General features: G+C 39.9%; 1 protein-coding gene across 3 annotated transcripts in view; it reads left to right on the forward strand.

Moving 5' to 3' along the window:
- Positions 1-848: 848 nt before the first annotated feature.
- LAMP2 (lysosomal associated membrane protein 2) overlaps positions 849-20,164 on the forward strand; it is a 40,356-nt gene continuing 21,040 nt past the window's right edge. For 2 of the 3 annotated variants that reach the window (XM_024566623.3, XM_053917101.1), the window contains exons 1-6: positions 849-1,047; positions 11,519-11,637; positions 12,774-12,987; positions 16,830-16,988; positions 17,966-18,153; positions 18,776-18,898. In XM_024566623.3, the coding sequence (XP_024422391.2) occupies positions 984-1,047; positions 11,519-11,637; positions 12,774-12,987; positions 16,830-16,988; positions 17,966-18,153; positions 18,776-18,898 (867 nt within the window). In that variant the 5' untranslated portion in view covers positions 849-983. The remainder of the gene's footprint in view (positions 1,048-11,518; positions 11,638-12,773; positions 12,988-16,829; positions 16,989-17,965; positions 18,154-18,775; positions 18,899-20,164) is intronic. The other variant, XM_024566624.4, reaches the window with a different exon arrangement.

Below are 20,164 nucleotides of genomic sequence, written 5' to 3' on the forward strand. Positions count from 1 at the left end.
ATGTACTGTTTCAGAAACTCTGGGGAGTCTGTATGTTATTAAAAATCCCCAGATAGTTCTTTTGGAAACTAACATTTGAGAAGCAGTGCTTTATTCCGATTTAACATTTTTATAGTTTTTGAATGTTTTCATTTGTTAAATAGTTAAGGTTTCATCTGTTCAACTGTCAAGTATACCAAATAGTATGTTTAGTTTTAGTTCATTAAAGGATACTTACATGTATGTATGCATTGGGAAAACCATTGGAAGAATGATGGATGGACAGATAAATAGTGTGTCTGAGTAGTAGGAATATGAATGATCGTTGCGCCCCCCCGACCTTTCTATTTTATTTCTATTTCATTTTTTCTTTCCGTATTTAAAAAAGATTCTTCCTCTTTCTGAGTTCAGTTTCCCTTGTGAAAAACAGTGTTGTAACTTAGTGAACTTCAAGACCACGTCCTGCTCTAGCGGTTAGAGACTCCACACTACCCCCTAGCTCCCTTCTCCATTTAATACCATGAACTGCATAGGCAACAACAGTGGAGAATCATCGTGTATGATTCTTGTATGTAATACGTTGTGATGCCTAGCAACAGTTTCTGCTCCATCAAAATTATTCTCTTCTTCCTCAAGGAGTCTGAACTGAAATAATCTCTACCATAGACGTCCCCCAAAAGTTCAACCTCTCTCTTCCAACTCAGATAAGGCCGTCCGCGCATATCTGTTAATGACATAAGAATGATCGTGAACCAAAAAGCCAGGGCGTGGTCGCCCCGCCTACCCGCCTTACGTCACTACCCCTCTCGCCGCTTTCATCAGCGCGCGCCGAGATTGGCTGAAGACAAGAAAGAGCCCCGCCCCTAGTCTTATGACCCGCGCTGAAGCTCCCTAGTCCCGGCTTTTGCAGCGCTGTGGTCGGTGGTCAGCGACTGTCTTCCTTTGCTTTCCCGGAGCCTTTTCCGTGGTGTTGCTTCTCTTGTCGCCGCCTGCTCTGCGGGGTCATGGTGTGCTTCCGCCTCTCCCCGGCGCCCGGCTCGGGGCTCCTTCTGCTCTGTCTCGTCCTGGGTGAGTTGTCAGGCCCTCCTGCTTAGTCCCTCCGCCTGGGCCTGGGGCGCCCAGTTCAAAGGCCACAACCTGCAGGACTGGTCCGGGGGGAAGGGGTTGAGAGGCTGAACAGCTGACACTGGGTGGTGGCGCTTGCCCCAAGTGGCAAGCAATGACCTAGAGAAAACCTGACCGAGGGATGGCGGGGCAAGAAAGGCCAGTGAGAGTAAGAAGGGGCAAGTAAGTGGGGGTGGGCTGGACGCCAAGAGAGTAAGTAGGGAAGAGCGAAGAGTCGAGCGGATCCGGGTAGGAAGAGTCATTTGGGGAAGATACCAGGACTGAGTTTAGGAGGGCGGTACGTGCTGATTGTGGGATGGCAGGGACATTTAGGAAAGTCCTGGTTTCCTAGGATCAGGGAGGAGTTTTGAAGAGGGTGGGAAAGTATGGGGCAAGAGAGAAAACTGGGAAAGGAAGACTGCCTGCGTGAAGAACTTGGGGGAAGGGAGCAGGTACGGCAGTAGACTTTGAGGGGCAGTGAGAGGGCTGGGGACTTTTGCGGGTAGGAATTGGAAGCTGTGGGCGATTACAGACACGAGGAGTGATGCTGGACTTGAGTTCGGTAGTTGCAGTTTTGAAGGGGAAGGGACCTAGAGTGCCTGGACCATTTCCAAGTAAGAAAACTCTGGAGAGTAAAGGGGTGGGAACTTCAGTGGGGAGTGAATATGTGACTTAGAGGTGTTGAAGATGTCAGTTTTCTAACAGTTTTGCTACTACTCCCAGCCAGAAAAAATCCCCAGATGTTTCCGTTGAGAGGGCCCCCGAGATGAGAGGTTTTGGGGATGTATCTGAGTCTTGTATACCTCTTTGCCTTCAGAAGTTTGTTTTCTTCTTCCCTATTATACAACTGGCCTATTACCTGTTTTCTGAGGAGGAGGAGGGTAGGTAACTTCCTAAGGATTGGGTTGTTACCGTGTCCTCAGGATGGCTGGGTGCAATGTTGGCTGATTGTGCTCTGACACCCCCTCCATAAGCAGCCAGTTTAATGCCTGAGAGGTGAACTTTGACTAGAATGTCTTTTCCTGACCTGATCCATCCTGTTTGTTTGTACCCAGTAGCTTTTGCTATTTGTGACTTGATGAAAAAAAAAATAGAAGGAACAGACCAGATGGGAATGGAGAGGAAATAGATATATTAGGGGCCTGAGAAGACAGTGAGAGGTACACATCTTATAAGTCACATTTCAGTAGAATAAAATCAACCCCCTAGAACAGTAGATTGTCATTTAGGGGATATTTGGCAGTATCTGGAGACATTTTTGGTTGTCACAACTGGGATTGCTTTTAACATGTAATGTGTAGATGCTTCTGTATCCTACAATACACAGGACACCCCCCCCCAACAAACAAAGAAGTATCTTATCTCAGAATGTCAGAAGTGCCAAAGCTGACAAACCGTCCTACAGAGCCGTAGCATTAGAAGGATTCTTGATGGTCTAATCTAGTGATTCTCAAAGATCTTTGCTGAGTGAGTCTTGTCAGATCAAAACTATTCCCAGAAAAATAAGAAGTTATTTGTATTTTTCATTCTTATTCTCTCACCAGTGTACAATGGAGTTTTCCAGAAGCTACATAATGAGTAATGACATCACCTTGATGGTTCTGATGTGTTTTATTCACTTTTCAGTTTTAATTTCTATGGCAAATACCAATAGGTACAACTCCCATTAGCTAAAGCTCTTTGAGGTTCTCAGGGATGAGAGAGTAAAGGGGGTCTTAACACAAAAGTTTGTGTATCCCTGATCTAGTCCAGCTGTCCACACAGTGCAGGAAACTCTTCTGTAGCCCTTCTGAAAGGGGGCTGTGGAGGCTTCAAGCACGATTTGAAGCTTTTATGCTACTGAGGGGTGAGCAACCTTAAGAGAGGATTGTTTACCAGAAAAGCACCTTATCAGTGACTAGAACACATCTGACCAAGGCATCTGTTGACCAGTAATTAATTCACTGCCAATTGAATCTGCACAGACACAACACTGTTATTGTTTAGAGAAAGTACAAAAAAAAAAAATAGTTGTCCTACTTGTTGTTTTTCATGTCATTAATTTTGTGGTTTTTGATGAAAGCTTTTTTGTTTTGTTTTTACAAAAGCCATGCTTGCTCATTGCAGAAAATAAACAGGCAAAAAGAAACATAAAAGAACCCATCAGCTCATCTGCTAGTTTGCCATTTATTGATTGGGACTAACTAGAATCATCCTTTTGGAAGATTTCCAAGGTTGATTCCCTCCACTTCCAAGTTCAGAACAGGATTTGGAAGAGTGAAAGATAATAATGTACCCAGATCAGATTTTTTAAAAGGTGCCAGGATGAAATAGAAACCATTTCTTCTATACAGCTGCCTTTTCTGACAGCTGTTGGTTCAGTGTGTGCTAACTCCTTCCATGTGTTTTTTTGCCTCTTGAAAATTTAGCAGGTCTTCATTTTGCCTGTTGCTTTTAAATATCAGAATGGCTACCGAGAATAGGTTTTTGAAAACTCAATAAATATTTGTAAAGTACCTGTTATGGATCTCATGCTGTTCCTGAGTGGTACAGAGGGTACCCTTGAAGGATGATCTCTTCCAAATTTACAGTCCCATTAGCATTGCTGTTCGAGCTGTGCCACTTTGTGATTTTATAACTGTACCCCAGCTTCACCAGTAAGTTTACTTTTTAAAAATAGCTGCTCTTGGGTAAGTATAGAAAATAATTCTCTGAATCTATGTATTGGTCTTTTTCAGAGACATTAAATTTTGCTGATGTTTATTTCAATTGTAACTGACTAGAGAACTTTTTGGAGAAGAGCTATATAGAGGCATTATAAAGAGAGTGCTAAATGAATGTCATTTCCTAGCATCATTGCCTAACTGTGTTCCTTCTGTGTGACATCAGAGATTTCAGAATTCTGTGGTTATTCTTATAACTAGTGACTTCTGGTTTTTATAGGATTAAGGCTTTTCTGGGAGCGAAAAACCTCATAGAAATATCCTGAGTGTGTGGTTCACTGGTTGGAGCCCATCCTTCCCACAAATGTTTATTGAATGCCTGTCGTGTACCAGCCGCCATACTAGATGAAAGGGATGGGTAGAACAACGGGAACAACAAATGGAGCTTACATTTTAGTGGTAGAAGACAGCCCAGCAGGTAAATAATAGAATTTCAGATAGTGATACGTGCTGTGAAGAAATGCAGCAGGTAATGTGGAAGAGGAATGAGCAGATGATAGGAGCAGGTGATGGCGTCACCAAAAATGGAACACAAAGTTCCATTTTTGTGTGACTTTTATGATGGAAGGAGGCAGCCAGGTGAGCATCTGGAGGAATAGGAGTAAATCTTGACTTTTCCAAACTCTTAGGTTATTACACTAGCCTATTTTCTACTCTTTTTTTTTCCCAATAATACCAGTCAATCTCCCACATGGCATTCGTTCCTGAGAGTGGAGACTATCTTATGTACTTCTACTTCCCCATGCCTACCTAGGACAGGGCTGGGTACATATTTAGTCCTCTGTAAATTTTTGTTGAGGGTATTCATTGGTGGGCACTGGGTATATGATGGTGAACTACACCTACTTGGTCTCCTTACTCTTTTTGAATCTTAAATTATGTTTTGCAAGAAGGTTTTTTTTGTGTGTCTTCAGATTAAGAACTTCAAAATTGGTGCTAAGCAGTACAGATAATTATAAACCAATTTACTGAAGTATAAACTAATATAACAATGCTAATATCTTACCTGTAACCCTTCAGATGTACCTACATAGTAGTGAAAGTTAACATGAAGAACAAGGAAGTCTTTGGTTTTCACGAAGAACCAACCTCTTTCCTTTTGGATGTAGTTTAAAAGGGAATGAAAACATTGAGATTTTTCTGAAGCCATACCACATTTGGTTAAACTGATAACTTTAATTTCAGGGTTCTGCTAAAATTATTATAGCTGTAATAGAGCTACTGGAAAGGACAGGCTTAGCCCTGGCTGCTGTGGCTCAGTGGCTTGAGCACCGGTCTGCAAACCAAAGGGTCACTGGTTCGATTCCCAGTCAGGGCACATGCCTGGCTGCAGGCCAGGTCCCCAGCAGGGGGCGTGCGAGAGACAACCACACATTGATGTTTCAACCACACATTGATGTTTCTCTCCCTCTCTTTCTCCCTTCCCTTCTCTCTAAATAAAATCTTTTTTTTTTTAAAAAAAAAAAAAAAGAAAGAAAGGACAGGCTTATTATTTGTCCATTAGTCATTGATTGTCACATCTGATAGGATTATAGATATTCAAATATTTCCCGTGAGTGCAAGGATTATTTCACAGTACTGTGCCTGACTTAAGTGATCTATTGATGCAGGAAGGCTGTTCCTCTGCATGTAGTGACAAAAGCATTCTGATCATGATTTCATATTACTGTGATCAGAGATCTTCGATCCAAAAGCACACTTTGTAAGTACTTGTTGGTATGCTGCTATGTGTTGTAAGAGTTTTCTGAAAGTCTGCCAAATACCACTCAGCAACAAACCATAAGTTGAATAGCGTTGAATCTTACTTCCTTACCGACTCCCTGATCTTAAAAAATTAAATTATTTTGTAGCTTGCAATCATTATTTTCTTTTTTAAGAGGTTTACCAGAAATCAAGAGTATCGGCAACTGAATGTGATGATTGTACCTATTATTAGGAATTGTGAGGAATTATATGTAAATGAGGAACAGTTGATCTGACTTAACAAACCTATGAACGGAAAAGAAAGAGGAAATAGGTAGTATATGCCTACGTCCTGTTCTTCTCTAAGCCGCTTTGCTCAACACCATTCTGAATTGATAACTATGAGGACAAGAATCTATAAATTAATATGATGGAATAAACATACCTAAAAGTTGGGAAGGATCCCTTTAGGTGCTGTGTTTACTAGAAGGGAAACTTGTAAGCTGGAACCTCTAGCTTGCTTAGCAAAGTTCTCTTAGCTCTGAAGGGTTTACATGCTTTTGAAGAACTTATTAGAGAAATACGCACACTATGATTCTTCACGAGGTTAACTTGCCCAGAGTCTCACAGCCAGTAAATTGGATGGCCTAATTTGAATTCTAGCTCCTCAACTCCAGGGATGGGGCTCTTAAGCACCTCATAATATTACCACTTATGTCATTGTTTGTTTTTTATTTGTTTTGCTTTTACCATCAGTATTATGTTCCCACCCACCCCATCTTGTTTACAAATGTGTGTTTTTCAGCTACATTTGCAGGTCAAACAGACTTGTAAAAACCTAGGCATTTTTTGTAGTATCTTATGCTTCAGGAAATAAGTTCTGAGTTCTGAAAGAACCTAGAAATGATCTCTTTGGAAACAAAATTGAGAGGATACTTGAACTTGAGAAAGTTGATTTTGAGGATTGCCTTTATGTTTTGTTTGGAGAATAAATTCTCAGCTCTACAATTACATTCTGTAGGATATATTCAGCTGTGGCTTTTTAATGGCATAAAGACTTTAAGCAAAAATGGTTTGGTTGTTCTAAAACTAAACACAGAAATAAGGATGGAAATGGCTTATTGGAGATTTTTTACCAAACTGTAAATGTTTCAACTATAAACTTACCTTATGAGAAAAGCATTATTCCTAGATTGGAATCCATGTTAGCATTTGTTCAGAAAACTGACATGGGGGTTGAAGGAGTGTGCAGAAGACTGATAGGTCGGGTTCATGATTTGGAAGAGCTAAAAGATTAGACTTTCTGTAATTAGATAAAGCTATATTTCAGGTCCTTACTGCAGGGTATTTTTACCTCGATATAATCAATCAATAGTTATTGAGAATCTAATATGTATGCAGCACTACTAGGAATGATAGGAGATAGAGTACAGGTAATAGACATAATTTCCCCCACCACGACACCCATGATGGATGACATTCATATAAAAGACAGACTCCTAGGGGCTGTGGCGTGGATAAGATCATGTGTTTAATGGGGCATATTGGAATTCAAACAAGTTGCAGAGACACCATCAAAAGGGAATCTTGAATCCATGCATATCGTTCATTCGCAGACTTTGGTACTTTTTTTTTAGGTAACAAATTACTTGTTGCATGCTATAATTTACCATGGCTCATCAGTCTGTTGCAAAGTGACAGTTGAAAACTGTTTTGGAGCTTATGATAATAGGGAACACAGGCACAAAATAACTGAATAATTAATTCAGGATAGGATGAGATATATTGAAATGTTGGGATATGCACTATGACTGCCCCTCCAGGGCTTTTATAATCAAGGAAATCTTTGTCTAGAAAATGGCTGAAGCACAGGGGAGTGGGGAGGGGATAGTGGGGAGAGGGGATTACAGGAACTACTATAAAGGACATAAGGACCAAATCAAGGGGGAGGGTGGAGGTGGGGGAGGGAGGTGGGGTTGGCTGGGGTGGGGTGGAGGGAAGGGGAGAAAATGCAGACAATTGTAACTGAATAAAAATAAATTAATTAATTTTAAAAATGGCTGAAAAATGGATAGCCTATCAGTCCAGGTTCTTAATTGTAGGCAAGAAAAATAAAATCTGATTGCTTTTTAAGCAGAAAAGGAATTTATTAAAAAGATACTGGAGGACATGCATATGCTTTGACCCCACAATTTCATTCCTAGATATATACCCAGCAGACACACATACACATGGGTTCACTGATGTGTCCCTCTGTAATGGAGCCAAACTGGAAATTATCCAAATGCCCATCAACAGTAGCATAGATGAGTAGCGGAGTAGTCATCCGGTGACAGAAAGCTATACACACAGAGTGAGAACGGACAAACTGTAGGTAACACAACAATCGAAGTGAATCTCACAAACATAATAATGAATGCACAAAGAGAGCATAGTAAGTGATTCCATTTATATCAAGTGGAAAATGAGGCAAAACTCACCTATCCTGTTAGAAGTGAAGATAATGGATACCCTCGGGAGGAAAATGGTACCGGGAAGGGGGAGCCAAGGATGCCTCGGGAGTACTTGGAATGTTCTGTTTCTTGTCACAAGTGGGTTCAGTTTGTGAAAAATCTTTGAGCTGTGTATTTAATATCGTGTATACTTTTCCCTTCCATATGTTATGCTGTGCATTTTTCCATATGCATGTTGCGCGTCAATAAAATTGTCCTTTAGAAAATATGCATATTAATTAGATTGGGCAGAATTACTGGAGCTCCTGGCTTATAGCCCAATGTCTGGTTTAATATCCCAAATCATGCTCCTGAGCAGCATTTCCACTGCCAAGCATTGAACTGCAGCTTGCACCACTGGCCACTGGTGCAACAAACCAGCTCTGCTTGCTTTGTTCCCTGGGAGCCTGATCCTGACGTAGGTACTTCCACCTGCAGGTAATAGTTACATTCCTGGCTCCATTCCGCAGCTCTCCTATTCAAAATCTTGTGTGGACGCCTTTGTTAGGTGGAGCCTAGCACAGGATCCCATCCTTGCTGCAAGGGAGGCTGGGAAAGCAAATATCTGACTTTTTTTTTTTAGCTTTTAAACTTATGCAGCGATATCTGCCAGAAATTGTTTTTAAAAACAAGTAGTGGAGTGGGTGTTTCAGAGGAAATCCTTCCTGAGGTTAGCGTTTAAATCAGTAGAAGAAAGTCAATTGCAAATGTTAGGTACAATGTCAAGGGTAGAGATTGACTCTAATGTGGCATGTGGGTCCAGTAGAACGAGTTTAACCAGATCAAAGGGTGTGTTCTGGGAAAATGGTTTGAGAAAAGTTGAAGGAATAGGCTGGGAAAAATTACGGATTACTTTGAAAGCCAGGCAGAGGAATTCAAATGTAATATGGGAATTTTGGAGCCAATAGAAGTTTGTGAACAAGAAAGCGTCCGAGAGGAAGAGGTATTCAAGGGCCATTAATCTGGCGGCCCTTTTAGGAGCAGCAGCTAGGAGATGTCTAGTAATTTAGGGGTTGGGTGCTGGATTGGGAGTAGAAATAAAAGACAAAGGTAGAGGGAAAAAATCAATAGGACATAATGAAGAAAATGAAGTAGAAAGCAATTCTCATACTTTTGAGCCTGTATGTGGTGCTGCCTTTCATTCAGAGCTGAGGAGGCTGAGAAGGGGACTGGTTTAGAGGAAGTAGAAGCATTAAGTTTAGTTTGGGAATTGTTGAGTTTGAGGTAATAGGTCTTTGAGTAAAATCAGCCCATGTGTAGCTGCAAATACAGAAGCCGTAGTGAAGTAAGCTCTGGGGAAGGAATAGCTCTCACAGGGAGAGCGACCGTGAAGGGCCTGGAACAAATATGCCAGAGCCTTCGGGGAGGTTGTCAGATCTCAGCTTGAATGTAGTGGTAAATTTAATGTAGTGGAAAATTTGGACCACAACCTGTACCTTCTGCTTCATAAAGCTTCACGTCGGTCCCTATTGCGCTATCATTATTTTATGCTCTTTCTATTACTGAAACATCCTTGAAAAGCAAATGATTAATCCATGTGAGGCTTCTCTTGGTGATTCCTAATACTTTTGAATGCTTTGAATACAGGGAGACTATGTTAAAGCTAGGGACTTTAAACAAGGCTGAAAGAGACAGCAGATAAGAAGCAGGCCTCCAGTTCATTAGAAAAATTATGACCTGGAGTTCTCAGCCCCACCTACCGGATAGGCTTGGATCGGTGATGATAGCTCCATTCCGTACTGTACTTGGAAAAGAATGGCTGTAAAACCTACTTAGGCCTCGCAAGGTCTTTTCGAGCCTTAGCCAATACTTTCAGGCACTGTCAGTAACCACAAGGTTTAGCGTAATATTCAGGCTTGGGAAGGCAGCCCAGACTCTGGAGTCTGACGACAGGCTTTTGTGTGTTGCTGAGGCTTTCTTAGTATTCCTCTTAGGACTTTATTCTCTGTCATCTATAGCATGTCCCTGCTTGTAGATGATGCCGAATTGCTCAGATATCATTAAAGGATGTGCAGCTATCTTAACAGGAAAAACAGCTCATTTCTTGGGTAATGTGTGAGACACTGAAGAAAATTCTTAGATGGTTGCCCATCATTGACGTTGCTGGAATGTTTGCCAGCACATAGTACCTTGAGCCCCCCGGCTCTCCAGTGTAATAAGGTAACGTCCTCCCTATGTTTACCCTAGTGTAGAAGATCTGAGTCAGTTAGCGGAAAAGCCTCAATGCTTTTCTGTCTCTGTATGGTTTCTCTGCCCCATAAAGAGGTACCAGGTTGAGAATGCAGGAAGTGACTTTGAGTCCATGTCAAAGGATCCATCAGCCTTTCTAATCAATTGGATTTTTTATTATTTTTAATAAAATTTATTGTTGTTGAAATACAGTTGTCTGCCTTTCCCCCCATCACTCCCCTCCCACCCCAGCCCTCTCCACCTCCCTCCCCTGATTCCACCCCCCTTGGTTTTGTCCATGTGTCCTTTCTGGTTGTTCCTAAAAACCTCCCCAACCCCTTTTCCCCATCATCCCCTCCCATCTCCCTTCCCACCTCCCCTCTGGTTACTGTCAGATTGTTCTTAATTTCAATGTCTCTGGTTATATAGTGTTCGCTTTTTTCTTTTGTTGATTATGTTCTAGTTAAAGGTGAGATCATATGGTATTTGTCCCTCACTGCCTGGCTTATTTCCCTTAGCATAATGCTCTCCAGTTCCATGCATGCCGTTGCAAAGGATAGGAGCTCCTTTCTTTCTGCTGCGTAGTATTCCATTGTGTAAATGTACCATAATCTTTTTTTTTTTTAATTTTTATTGTTATTTTTTTGCCCCACTCATTTACTGATGGGCCCTTAGGTTGCTTCCAGCACTTGACTATTGTAAATTGTGCTGCTGCGAACTGATCAATTGGATTTTAAAGTGAAACAAAGTCATGAACCAATATCGCATCTATAAAAATTATTATGGGTGGAACAACCTTTGCAGTTCTGCTCCCTTGCTCACATGGTACACATACTGTGAAGAGGTGTCCCACCTCTTCACATCAGGAGGCAGCAGTTTGCCAAGACATCTGCGTGTCATACTTCATGTAGTTTGTGACAGGCTTTAAGGCAGCAAGACCACAGAGCATCAGATCTATCTTTAATTTTGCAGAGAAAGTTCCATGAGCTGGGTTGAGAGAAACAGGAGTTTAACAAGACCCCTTCCAAGCTTCTCCTTACCTCATTTACCTTAAAGGACAAAAATCTGAAGAGGCAAACTGTAATAGCCTACAGCAAAACTAGTGAGGCACAGATGAGTGTGGGAGTTACTATTAGGATGCAAAAGGGAAATGTCACCAGTCTGTGCCATTACCTAAGGTCGAGCAACCGTTCTGTGGGAAGAAGTAATGCTAATAACTTTATCAATAGCATTCCATTAAAAATACAAAAAAGAATAATCACCAAGATACCATATCTGTTAAAAATATTTGTTTCATTTTAGAGCTGGTTGAAGTTCAGTGGTGGGTAAGGCTTGTTTTGTATATGTTTTCATTGTACAATTTTTAAAATCTTATTCTTTTTAATCTAGGAGCTGTCTCATCTTATGCATTAGAACTTAATTTGACAAATTCAGAAAAAGCTACTTGCCTTTATGCAAAATGGCAGATGAATTTCACAATACGCTATGAGACTACAAGCAAAAATTATGTAAGTATTTTTACTTTTCTTTGAATTTTATAGCAGGAATTTAATTCTACTCTTTTCCCCCTTTACCTACATTTATTCAAATAAGATTTCATATGTTAACTGACCTAACACTTAAATTATGTGAGTTTTTTAAACATTGATACTTGACGGTAGTCTGATTAGTGTGGGAAAGAATATTTTAATTCATTGGTTCTTTGAAGTGTTTTTTTGCAGTTGCTTAAGGGCAAATGATCTGAAGACTCTGTGGTGTTCTAACCACCTCTGTAATATTTTTAACATGTACTAACATCAAAGCTTGTCCCTTTTTTAATAGCTTGCTATTAAAAATCTCCATCTTTGGTAGTACTTCTCAATCCCTTTGGCTTTTTATTTTCTTTTAGTTAAGGTCTTGCTTGCATACAACCTGATTTTTTTTTAAAAATCAACAGAAGTTCAGGACAGTTTTCCTTTTCCTTTTAGATGTAGTACATTAATTTGTACAGAGGATTGGTGTGTAGGTGAGAAATCTGAGACTGGTTTACACGGAAAATCAGACAAAGTGCAACCTGACCGTGGGGGGTGTGTGATGTAAACTGAAGTGGCACATCCCGTGGAAGTGCTTGGTGCTCATTACTGCCTGTGTGTTCCTTACCCCCAAACTTCTTTTCAACTCCCTCTCTTTTATGTATGTCTCTATGTATTTAATTATTTATTTATATTACTATTAAATGTATTGGCGTAACATTGATTTAATAGCATAATTTTCAGGTATACAAAATTTTAGTATAACATCTGCATATTGCATTGTGTGCTCACCACCCAAAGTGTAGTTTCCTTCGATCACCATATATTTGACCCACTTTGCTTCCCTCCACACCATTTCCCCTCCGGTAAACACCATTCTGTTGTCTGTAACTGTGAGCTTGTTTTTGTTTTGTTAGTTACTTTTTATTTTATGTTCCATATATGAGTGAAATCTTACGGTTTTTGTCCTCTTCCATCTGAATTATTTCACTTAGCATAATGCTGTCAAGATTCACCCATGTTGTCACAAGTGGCAGTACTGTCTGTTTCATGGCTGTGTGGAATTCCATTGTATGTATGTACCACGTCTTCTTTATCCGATCGTCCACAAATCAAACTTCTTTTTCTTTTAGAAAACCGTAGCCATTTCAGACCTTGTCAACGCAACATACAATGGAAGCGTCTGTGGGGATGATCAGCATGGTCCCAGAATTGAGGTGCAATTTGGATCTGGTTTCTCCTGGACTGTGAATTTCACAAAGCAGGTGTCTACTTACTCAATTGAAAGCATCTCATTTTCCTATGACACGAAAGATAACACAACATTTCCCGATGCTAAAGAGAAAGGTAACCTTAATAATTGCATTTGTGTTATGTTCTCTTGCTGTTTGTTAGTAAAAAATGTGAATAATTTAAAAATTATCCTTATGCACGTCTGTCTTCCTAAGTAGAATGGAAACTTTATGTTTTTGTATCCTCTTCACCCCCATGTACAGCACAGTGTTCAACACAGTAATAATATTTGCTGTACTTCGTCCCGTATAGTACCCTAACTGTATTACCAGCAGCATCTCATTTAATCCTTCCAGTGAACCTGAGAAGTAGATACTATCCCAACTTTACAGGTAAGAAAAAAAAATGAGGCTCGATGAGATTAAATGATTTTCCCAAAGGTCACACAAGCTATCAAGTGGGTGAGTTGGTGTTTCAACCAAAATCTGTTGAGCTACAGAGTTCACGCACTTAACTATTAGTGTTTGTTTTGTTCAATAGTGGGCACTCAACAAATGTTGCATCAATGAGCAAATGCTTTACTGATATCTATTAAATGTGTATAAGTTCAGTAACCTGAAACCAGCGTAAATGCTTCATCTTCAGATCCTTTTACCATTTACATAGGATTTTGACTGAAAGGTAAATGACGATTAAATATAAAATGGGTAGAGTCAACATCTGCTGCTATTTTCAGACAATTTCAGGTCAAAACGAACTTCGGAAAAGCATTGACAATTAGGTCACTCTTATAACTACTAGAACTAAAATGTGTATTAAAATACTTTGAAGGCATGGGCAGTGGAGATTTCCATTGTGTTAAGGATATAATTCTGTCCTTTCTTCCCCCTCTATTGAGATTACAGTTAACATGGTGTTTGCAGTTGCTTCGCAGTTCTCACCCATAGTATTTCACTCTGACCCCAGAAACACGTACACGTGCTTCAGTTGCCTAGAACTGGGGATAAATGCCTCATTTGCATATATGGATATCAAAACATCATATTTTAAAGACCCAGAAGTGAATGTGCTTATATAAAACAGGAGGTATCACACACTGAGACTTGGAAATCAAATCCTAGTTTTCTTTTTACTAATCTCTTAGTTTGACAGGATAACTACAGCAAGTTTGTTGTGTGATATCTTATATATTTAGCTTTGTGCCCTACATTGTCTTTCAGAACTAGTATAACGTTTGCTCGTCACTTTCAAGGAGCTTAAAAAGTAGTTGGAGAGACAAAGTGAAATTGTTTTTTCAAGTGATAGGGAAAAACTGGAAAACATTGAGATCCATGTGAATTTGTTGTTGTTGTTCGGGCTTGCGAGGTGGAGGGTGCATAAATGTTTCCTGACAATGTCAGAGGTCTCGACCCTCTCAAAGTAGAGTGCACTTTGCATTTGATACATAGTCTTAAGCCCATCTGTGCAGTGCAGGCCTGTGGTTAAGAGACCGGATTTAAAGTGTTCTCACAAGGGGTCCTGAGTAAGAAAGAGCACCGAGGCCCTGGTTGGGTAGCTCAGTTGGTTACAGCATTGTCCCAATACTCTAAGGTTGTGGGTTTGATCTCAAATCAACCAATGAATGCATCAATAAGTGGAACAACAAATCCAGCTCTCCCCCCCTTCCCCCCTCTCTTTCACTAACTCTCTCTCTCAAATAAGAAAAAAGAATTGAAGAGCATAGAGAAAGGAGAGCTCATTTTGTGTTGGAGAAGTAAAAAGTAAGACCTGAGCTGAAACTCTCATAATGTAGAATTTGAATAAGCAGAGAACTTTGAGCAGGGTATTTCCAGCAGGGGGAAGAATAGCATGTGCAGTATTGATTGGAGAACCCCCTGTTAAAGTAGAGGCTGTGTGTATAGCAGAAACAAAATCAAGTTGGCTAGGTGGCAGTGGGTCTAACTTACAGTCAGCCTTGGAAGCCAAGGAAAGGCATTTAGCTTGATGGAATAGGCACTGGGGAACCATTTTAAGTTTTTTAACAGGAGAATGATATATCAAAAGCAGAGACAATAATTTATAAAGAAGGTTCTGTGGGATGGATTTGGAAGTGAGGATACTGCAGGCAGAGCCCCACTTAAGAGACTGTTACAATAATGAGGGTGTGGTGTAATGAGCTCCCGGTCCGAGGGGGTAGCAGGGAAAGCAGGTGGGGTTTAATCTGACACATTCGATGGAAAAACTTTGGACTCGAAAATGTTAACACCTGTCTCTTCCACTTTTTAAACAAGGGAGGATCCAAATATTTTTTCAGTCCTCAAACGACCACATGTTTATTGACTTCAGAGAGAGAGGAAGGGAGAGAGAGAAACATTGATTGGTTTCCTCCCAGGGGTGCCCTGACCTGGCATCAAACCCCCAACCTAGGCATGAGCACCCCAGCCAGAGCAGGGAGGATGCTACTCTTTGTTTTTTACTACTAGCAACTGTGTAATATTTGAAACCATTTGGAATTTAAAAGGGTTTCCTTAAATGGAGTGTTGATGGTTTTTGAAGTAATTTAGTGATTCCTTTTTAGGCATCTGATAATTGAAGTGACTTTGAAACTGCTGTTTTCTTCAATTTTTTCATGATTAAAATACAGAAAAGTACAGAGAATAATATAACAGGCCCACATGTACCCATTACTGAGAATTAGTAAGTGCCATTGCTTTTCATTTGCTCCATCTCTTTATTTAAAGAAATAAAATCTTTATCCAGTCTCCAGAGCCATTGCTCCCCGCACCCGCCTCCTGAGAGGTAACCACTCTTATGAATTTGGGGCATAGCCTTCCTGTTTATGTGTTTATACTTGACTAATACATATGTCAACATGTATGTTCATAAACAATAGATAGTTTAAAAAATGATAGTTTTATAGTGTCATTCCAATATTTCTATATCTTGTTTTTTTCATTTTTGTTTTTGAGGTCTGCGTATATACAGTGAGTTCATGAATCTGTTTGCTTACGGTAAAGGTGAAAACAGTTGTGGAGAAAAACATTTGAGTTCATTGATTACAAATTTTTTTTTTCCTTTGGCCATTAGGGGGTGCCAAGGCAGCAATAATTGGCTGCCTTGCTACACGATGGAGAGGCACGGAAGGCAGCCTATATTATGGACCTTGAATAATACCTTCCTCCCTTGCTGCTTCTCAAAAAGAAACTAAGCCATTGTGGTGGATAAGTGTACTCACTGTCTTTTGAAGTTTTACCATAGGAATTATAGTAAATAGTCTGTATAGAATGGCTGTAACTTACTGCTTTCACATTCTGAAGATTTCATGAAATGGAATAGTCTTTAGATTCTACCCAGGAAGAGGTTCCACAGGCTCACGTAGTTACTGGGAGGATTCACTATAAAATTCTTGATTGATGCATCTCTCTTCCTTGTTCTGTCACTGTCCTGCTCATGCTGCCTTTCAGTTTGGCCTCTGTGCTCTCTGCCTACTGCCTGCCCCTCAGCACCTTAGTTGAGGCATCCCCCTTCTGACTTTTGATCTTAACCATGCCATTAGCCTTCTAACTGGTTTTCCTCTGAAATGACTTAACATTTCCCTCCTCTGTCTATCCTCTACAATTTCGCCATCTCCCTTAAAATAAGTTGCGCATGTGCTGTTTATATCCAGCTTTAAAAACAAGCCGATCTTCCATTGCTAACAAAATAAAACCCAACTATCCTGTCCCTAGATCAGATAAGATGCTTCAGGTTGTAACCACCTGGGGCTTGTCTTCCCTTCCTAAACCCCATTATGTCTTTGCTCTTATGCCCTGCGTTCCAGCCACAGTGAATCTGTTGTTCCCTGAAGATGCCCTGCCCTTTGTCACTTCAGGGATGGGGGGAGACAGGCAGACAGAAGAGAAGAAAGTCCAATATATATCTGTATTATCATTTTTCCTTCCTTCTTGAAAACAGGTATTGTTAATTTTGTTTTGCAGGAGTGTTCACTGTTTATGAACTTGTGACATTCAGAATCCCATTGGATGACATCTTCAGATGCAATAGTGTATTGACCTTAGAAAAGCATGATGTTGGCCAGCGCTATTGGGATGTTCATGTGCAAGCTTTTGTCCAAAATGGCACAGTGAGCACAAAAGGTGACTCCCTAAATTATATATTTCTATACCTGGGTCCTGTTTAACATGAGCATACCCGGTAGCTTTAGTTGAAGTTGTTGCCTGTAAGCGCGCATGTTCTAAGACTTGTTCATAGTTTACGCTAGACTAAAATTTTTATAAATAGCAATTCTTATTCTTACAGAATTTGTAATTTTAAGTTTATAATGTACCTGTTATGGAATGGTATTTTAAAATGCTCTACCCATAGGGTTTCCAGCTGATCCAACCTACTCTTTGTTTAAACAAATCCTCAAATAGTGTTGTATTTGATCCTCAGCTCTTTTGCTTTTGATGATCAAGGCAAAAGCATAGAAATTAGATTTCTGGCACTAATCTTGAATTTTATTCATGGGTTTTGTAACTTGCATATGACTTTATGGAAATGTAATAATTTCTCACTCACCAGTTCTAGGAAACTACCAACACTTCCTAGAAAGAGGTTCGAAATGCCTATGATTTGCTGTAGGGTAACACAAATAAAAGGTTCATTTATATTTAAATCCTTCAATGATTTCTAAATGTTCTTCTGGTAAACAGTATCCTTCCTGGTAGTGGTGGTATGTGAAAGAGAAGAGGGCAGGCCTAGGTTGGGGCAAAATGTTTTCAAACTGAAATCTCTTATATTCACATAAGAGGCAGGTGAAGTTCTTTGGGAATGAAGGGACTTAAGGCTCTGAAAAGATGGATGTGCGGCCAGCCACGTGTGAGTAGAATATAAAGCATTTGGATGTGTCTGGAGCCTGTCTGCTGTGTCCTAACTCTTAGACATTGTCTGCATATGAAGCAGCAGCTTGAGAACTCTGCCTCATTTACTTAAAAATATACTATCAAGGTACTCCCTTCCCTTGTTTTGGACCTCTGTTGTGAGAAATAGTTGGCTTTTCCCTGGCAACTATTTCCTGGCCTTACGAATTAGGGAAACATCTACTTTAGTTTATTCTGTCCTTTGCTTATAGAGTTTCTGTGTGATAAAGATAAAACTTCAACCACTGTGGTGCCCATTGTTCCCACCACTTTGCCATCTCCTACTACAACACCTACTCCAAAGGAAAAACCAGAGACTGGATCCTATTCGGTTAAAAATGGCAATGACACTTGTCTTCTGGCTACAATGGGGCTGCAGCTGAACATAACCCAAGATAAGGTATGGTTGTCTGTGTCACTCACGATAAAGTATGGCTATTTATTTTCATGAATACATTCTATGTGCATCTCCTTTCAAGCCGTATATGCTACATTCAGCTTAAGAGTAGTGTTACTAGAATGATGGCATTTTAAATGGAAATCTGATGTTGACTCATTGAGTTTTGATGACTTTGGAGTTACTGCAGGCTGATGCATGGGAACAGTGCTGCTAGCTGTTTCCTCAGCTCTTTGGTGACTTGAATCACGCAGACCTGCCTGAGGTAACTTGTAGTTGCCATGTTCCACTGAGAATACAGAAGGCATAGCAACAAACAAATCCCATTTCCAGAGTCCTATGGCTTAAGCCAGAGAAATGGCTCTTATGGTCCATAAAATAAGTGTATTTTCATTTGGCTCATTACCAAGGAAGCTTTTGTCTTGTTTTTCATTTTTTGAGTCATCTGACTCATAGCTGGAGAGCCTGTGCCAACTTTGTTTGAATGTAAGACACCATAAACCTAAATATCGAGGCAAAAGGATTTTTTTTTGTTCCGCACTAAAGTTGGTCTTATTAGAGTGTAAGGTTTTCTTGTTGACATTTATGGTTGATCTCTACCCTTCCCTGCCTTGTTCCCCTAAAGGTCACTTCAATTATTAACATCAACCCCAATACAACGGACTTCACTGGCAGCTGCCATTCTCAGACCGCTGTACTTAGGCTGAACAGCAGCAACATTAAGTATCTTGACTTTGTCTTTGCTGTGGTGAGTAATAGATTTTTCTAAAATTAGGTTCATTCTCTTAGAAACACATCTGAAAGTAAAAATAGGTAGAGAGAGTGTGTGTGTGTTGGGGGGATATTTAGCTCTATTTTCCATTTCAACACTATTTCATTATGCGGTGTAGTCCATTGATTCCTGTTAATCCTTCAGGGTCACCTCAGTGATCTATGGGCTGGATTCTTACATTAATGTTCACCAGTCGTGGCCATTCTGCTCTTACATAGACCTTAGGGTAGGAGCAAGAATTAACCCACATCAAAAAAAAAACCTTTCTAATCTCTCCATATATATAAAGTGTATATGGAGAGGTTAGAAAGTATATTTACTACATGTATTAAATATATAAAAGATAAAGTAATATCTATAATGTAATGATTTTTTTCTGTTATTTGTTAGAAAACTCTTGTTTGTCTACTATAATATTTTATGGTTTTTGGAGGCTGTACTACTTGTAATAGTATCAGTAACAACAGCTAACATTTATTGAATCCTTGGTATGTACAAGGCTCCGTATAAGTACTTTGAGTGCATTAGTGCCTTAAATCAGGACAGTTTATAATGGCGGCATCCAGCTTTTTGTTGTTCACGCTTGTATCAAGGGCTGAATCTGAAACCGAAAGTTCCAGGTGAAGCATACTTTCTCTACTTCTTGCTAGCATAAATGAATCATTAGGAGCCTTTATTCTCACCTTTTCGGAAGCAATTATTATCCCCACATTTTTTGAGGGGGGTGTGTGCATGCGTACATACACACACGCACATTATAGCGAATGGGAATGGAAAAGAGGGGATACTTATCAGTGATGGAAAATGTTGAACCACCAACAGTTCTCAAATTCAGTTATTGTATAAGTGGGTAGAAAACAGTTCTGCTTTCAAATGACATCGTTTATCTAAGGGATGGGGAAATAGTTTGAATGTCTGATATAGAAAAAGTTAGGTCTATTGTTGTTTTGTATCTAAAGTTGGTTTCCTGAGTCTAAAGCCTTTTTCTCCATGGCCTGTCTATGCCAAGAATTGAGGATTATATTAGACAACTATATTTTAGAAAGGTTTACAAAAATCTTCCTTTTTCTAATATTCAAATCATTCTTCTGTTATAATACGTATATGACCAGTGAGTTACTATTAAAACCATCTAGTTACGCCTTTTCAATGTGGTGACAGCAGGCCTCCGCAGACACATTCTTTTAAAGTTATTGCGTGGTGATTATATTATAGTCAATAAGAATGAGGAAACTAATACTG

This window comes from Desmodus rotundus, chromosome X, assembly GCF_022682495.2.
Source record: "Desmodus rotundus isolate HL8 chromosome X, HLdesRot8A.1, whole genome shotgun sequence".
Taxonomy (NCBI): domain Eukaryota; kingdom Metazoa; phylum Chordata; class Mammalia; order Chiroptera; family Phyllostomidae; genus Desmodus; species Desmodus rotundus.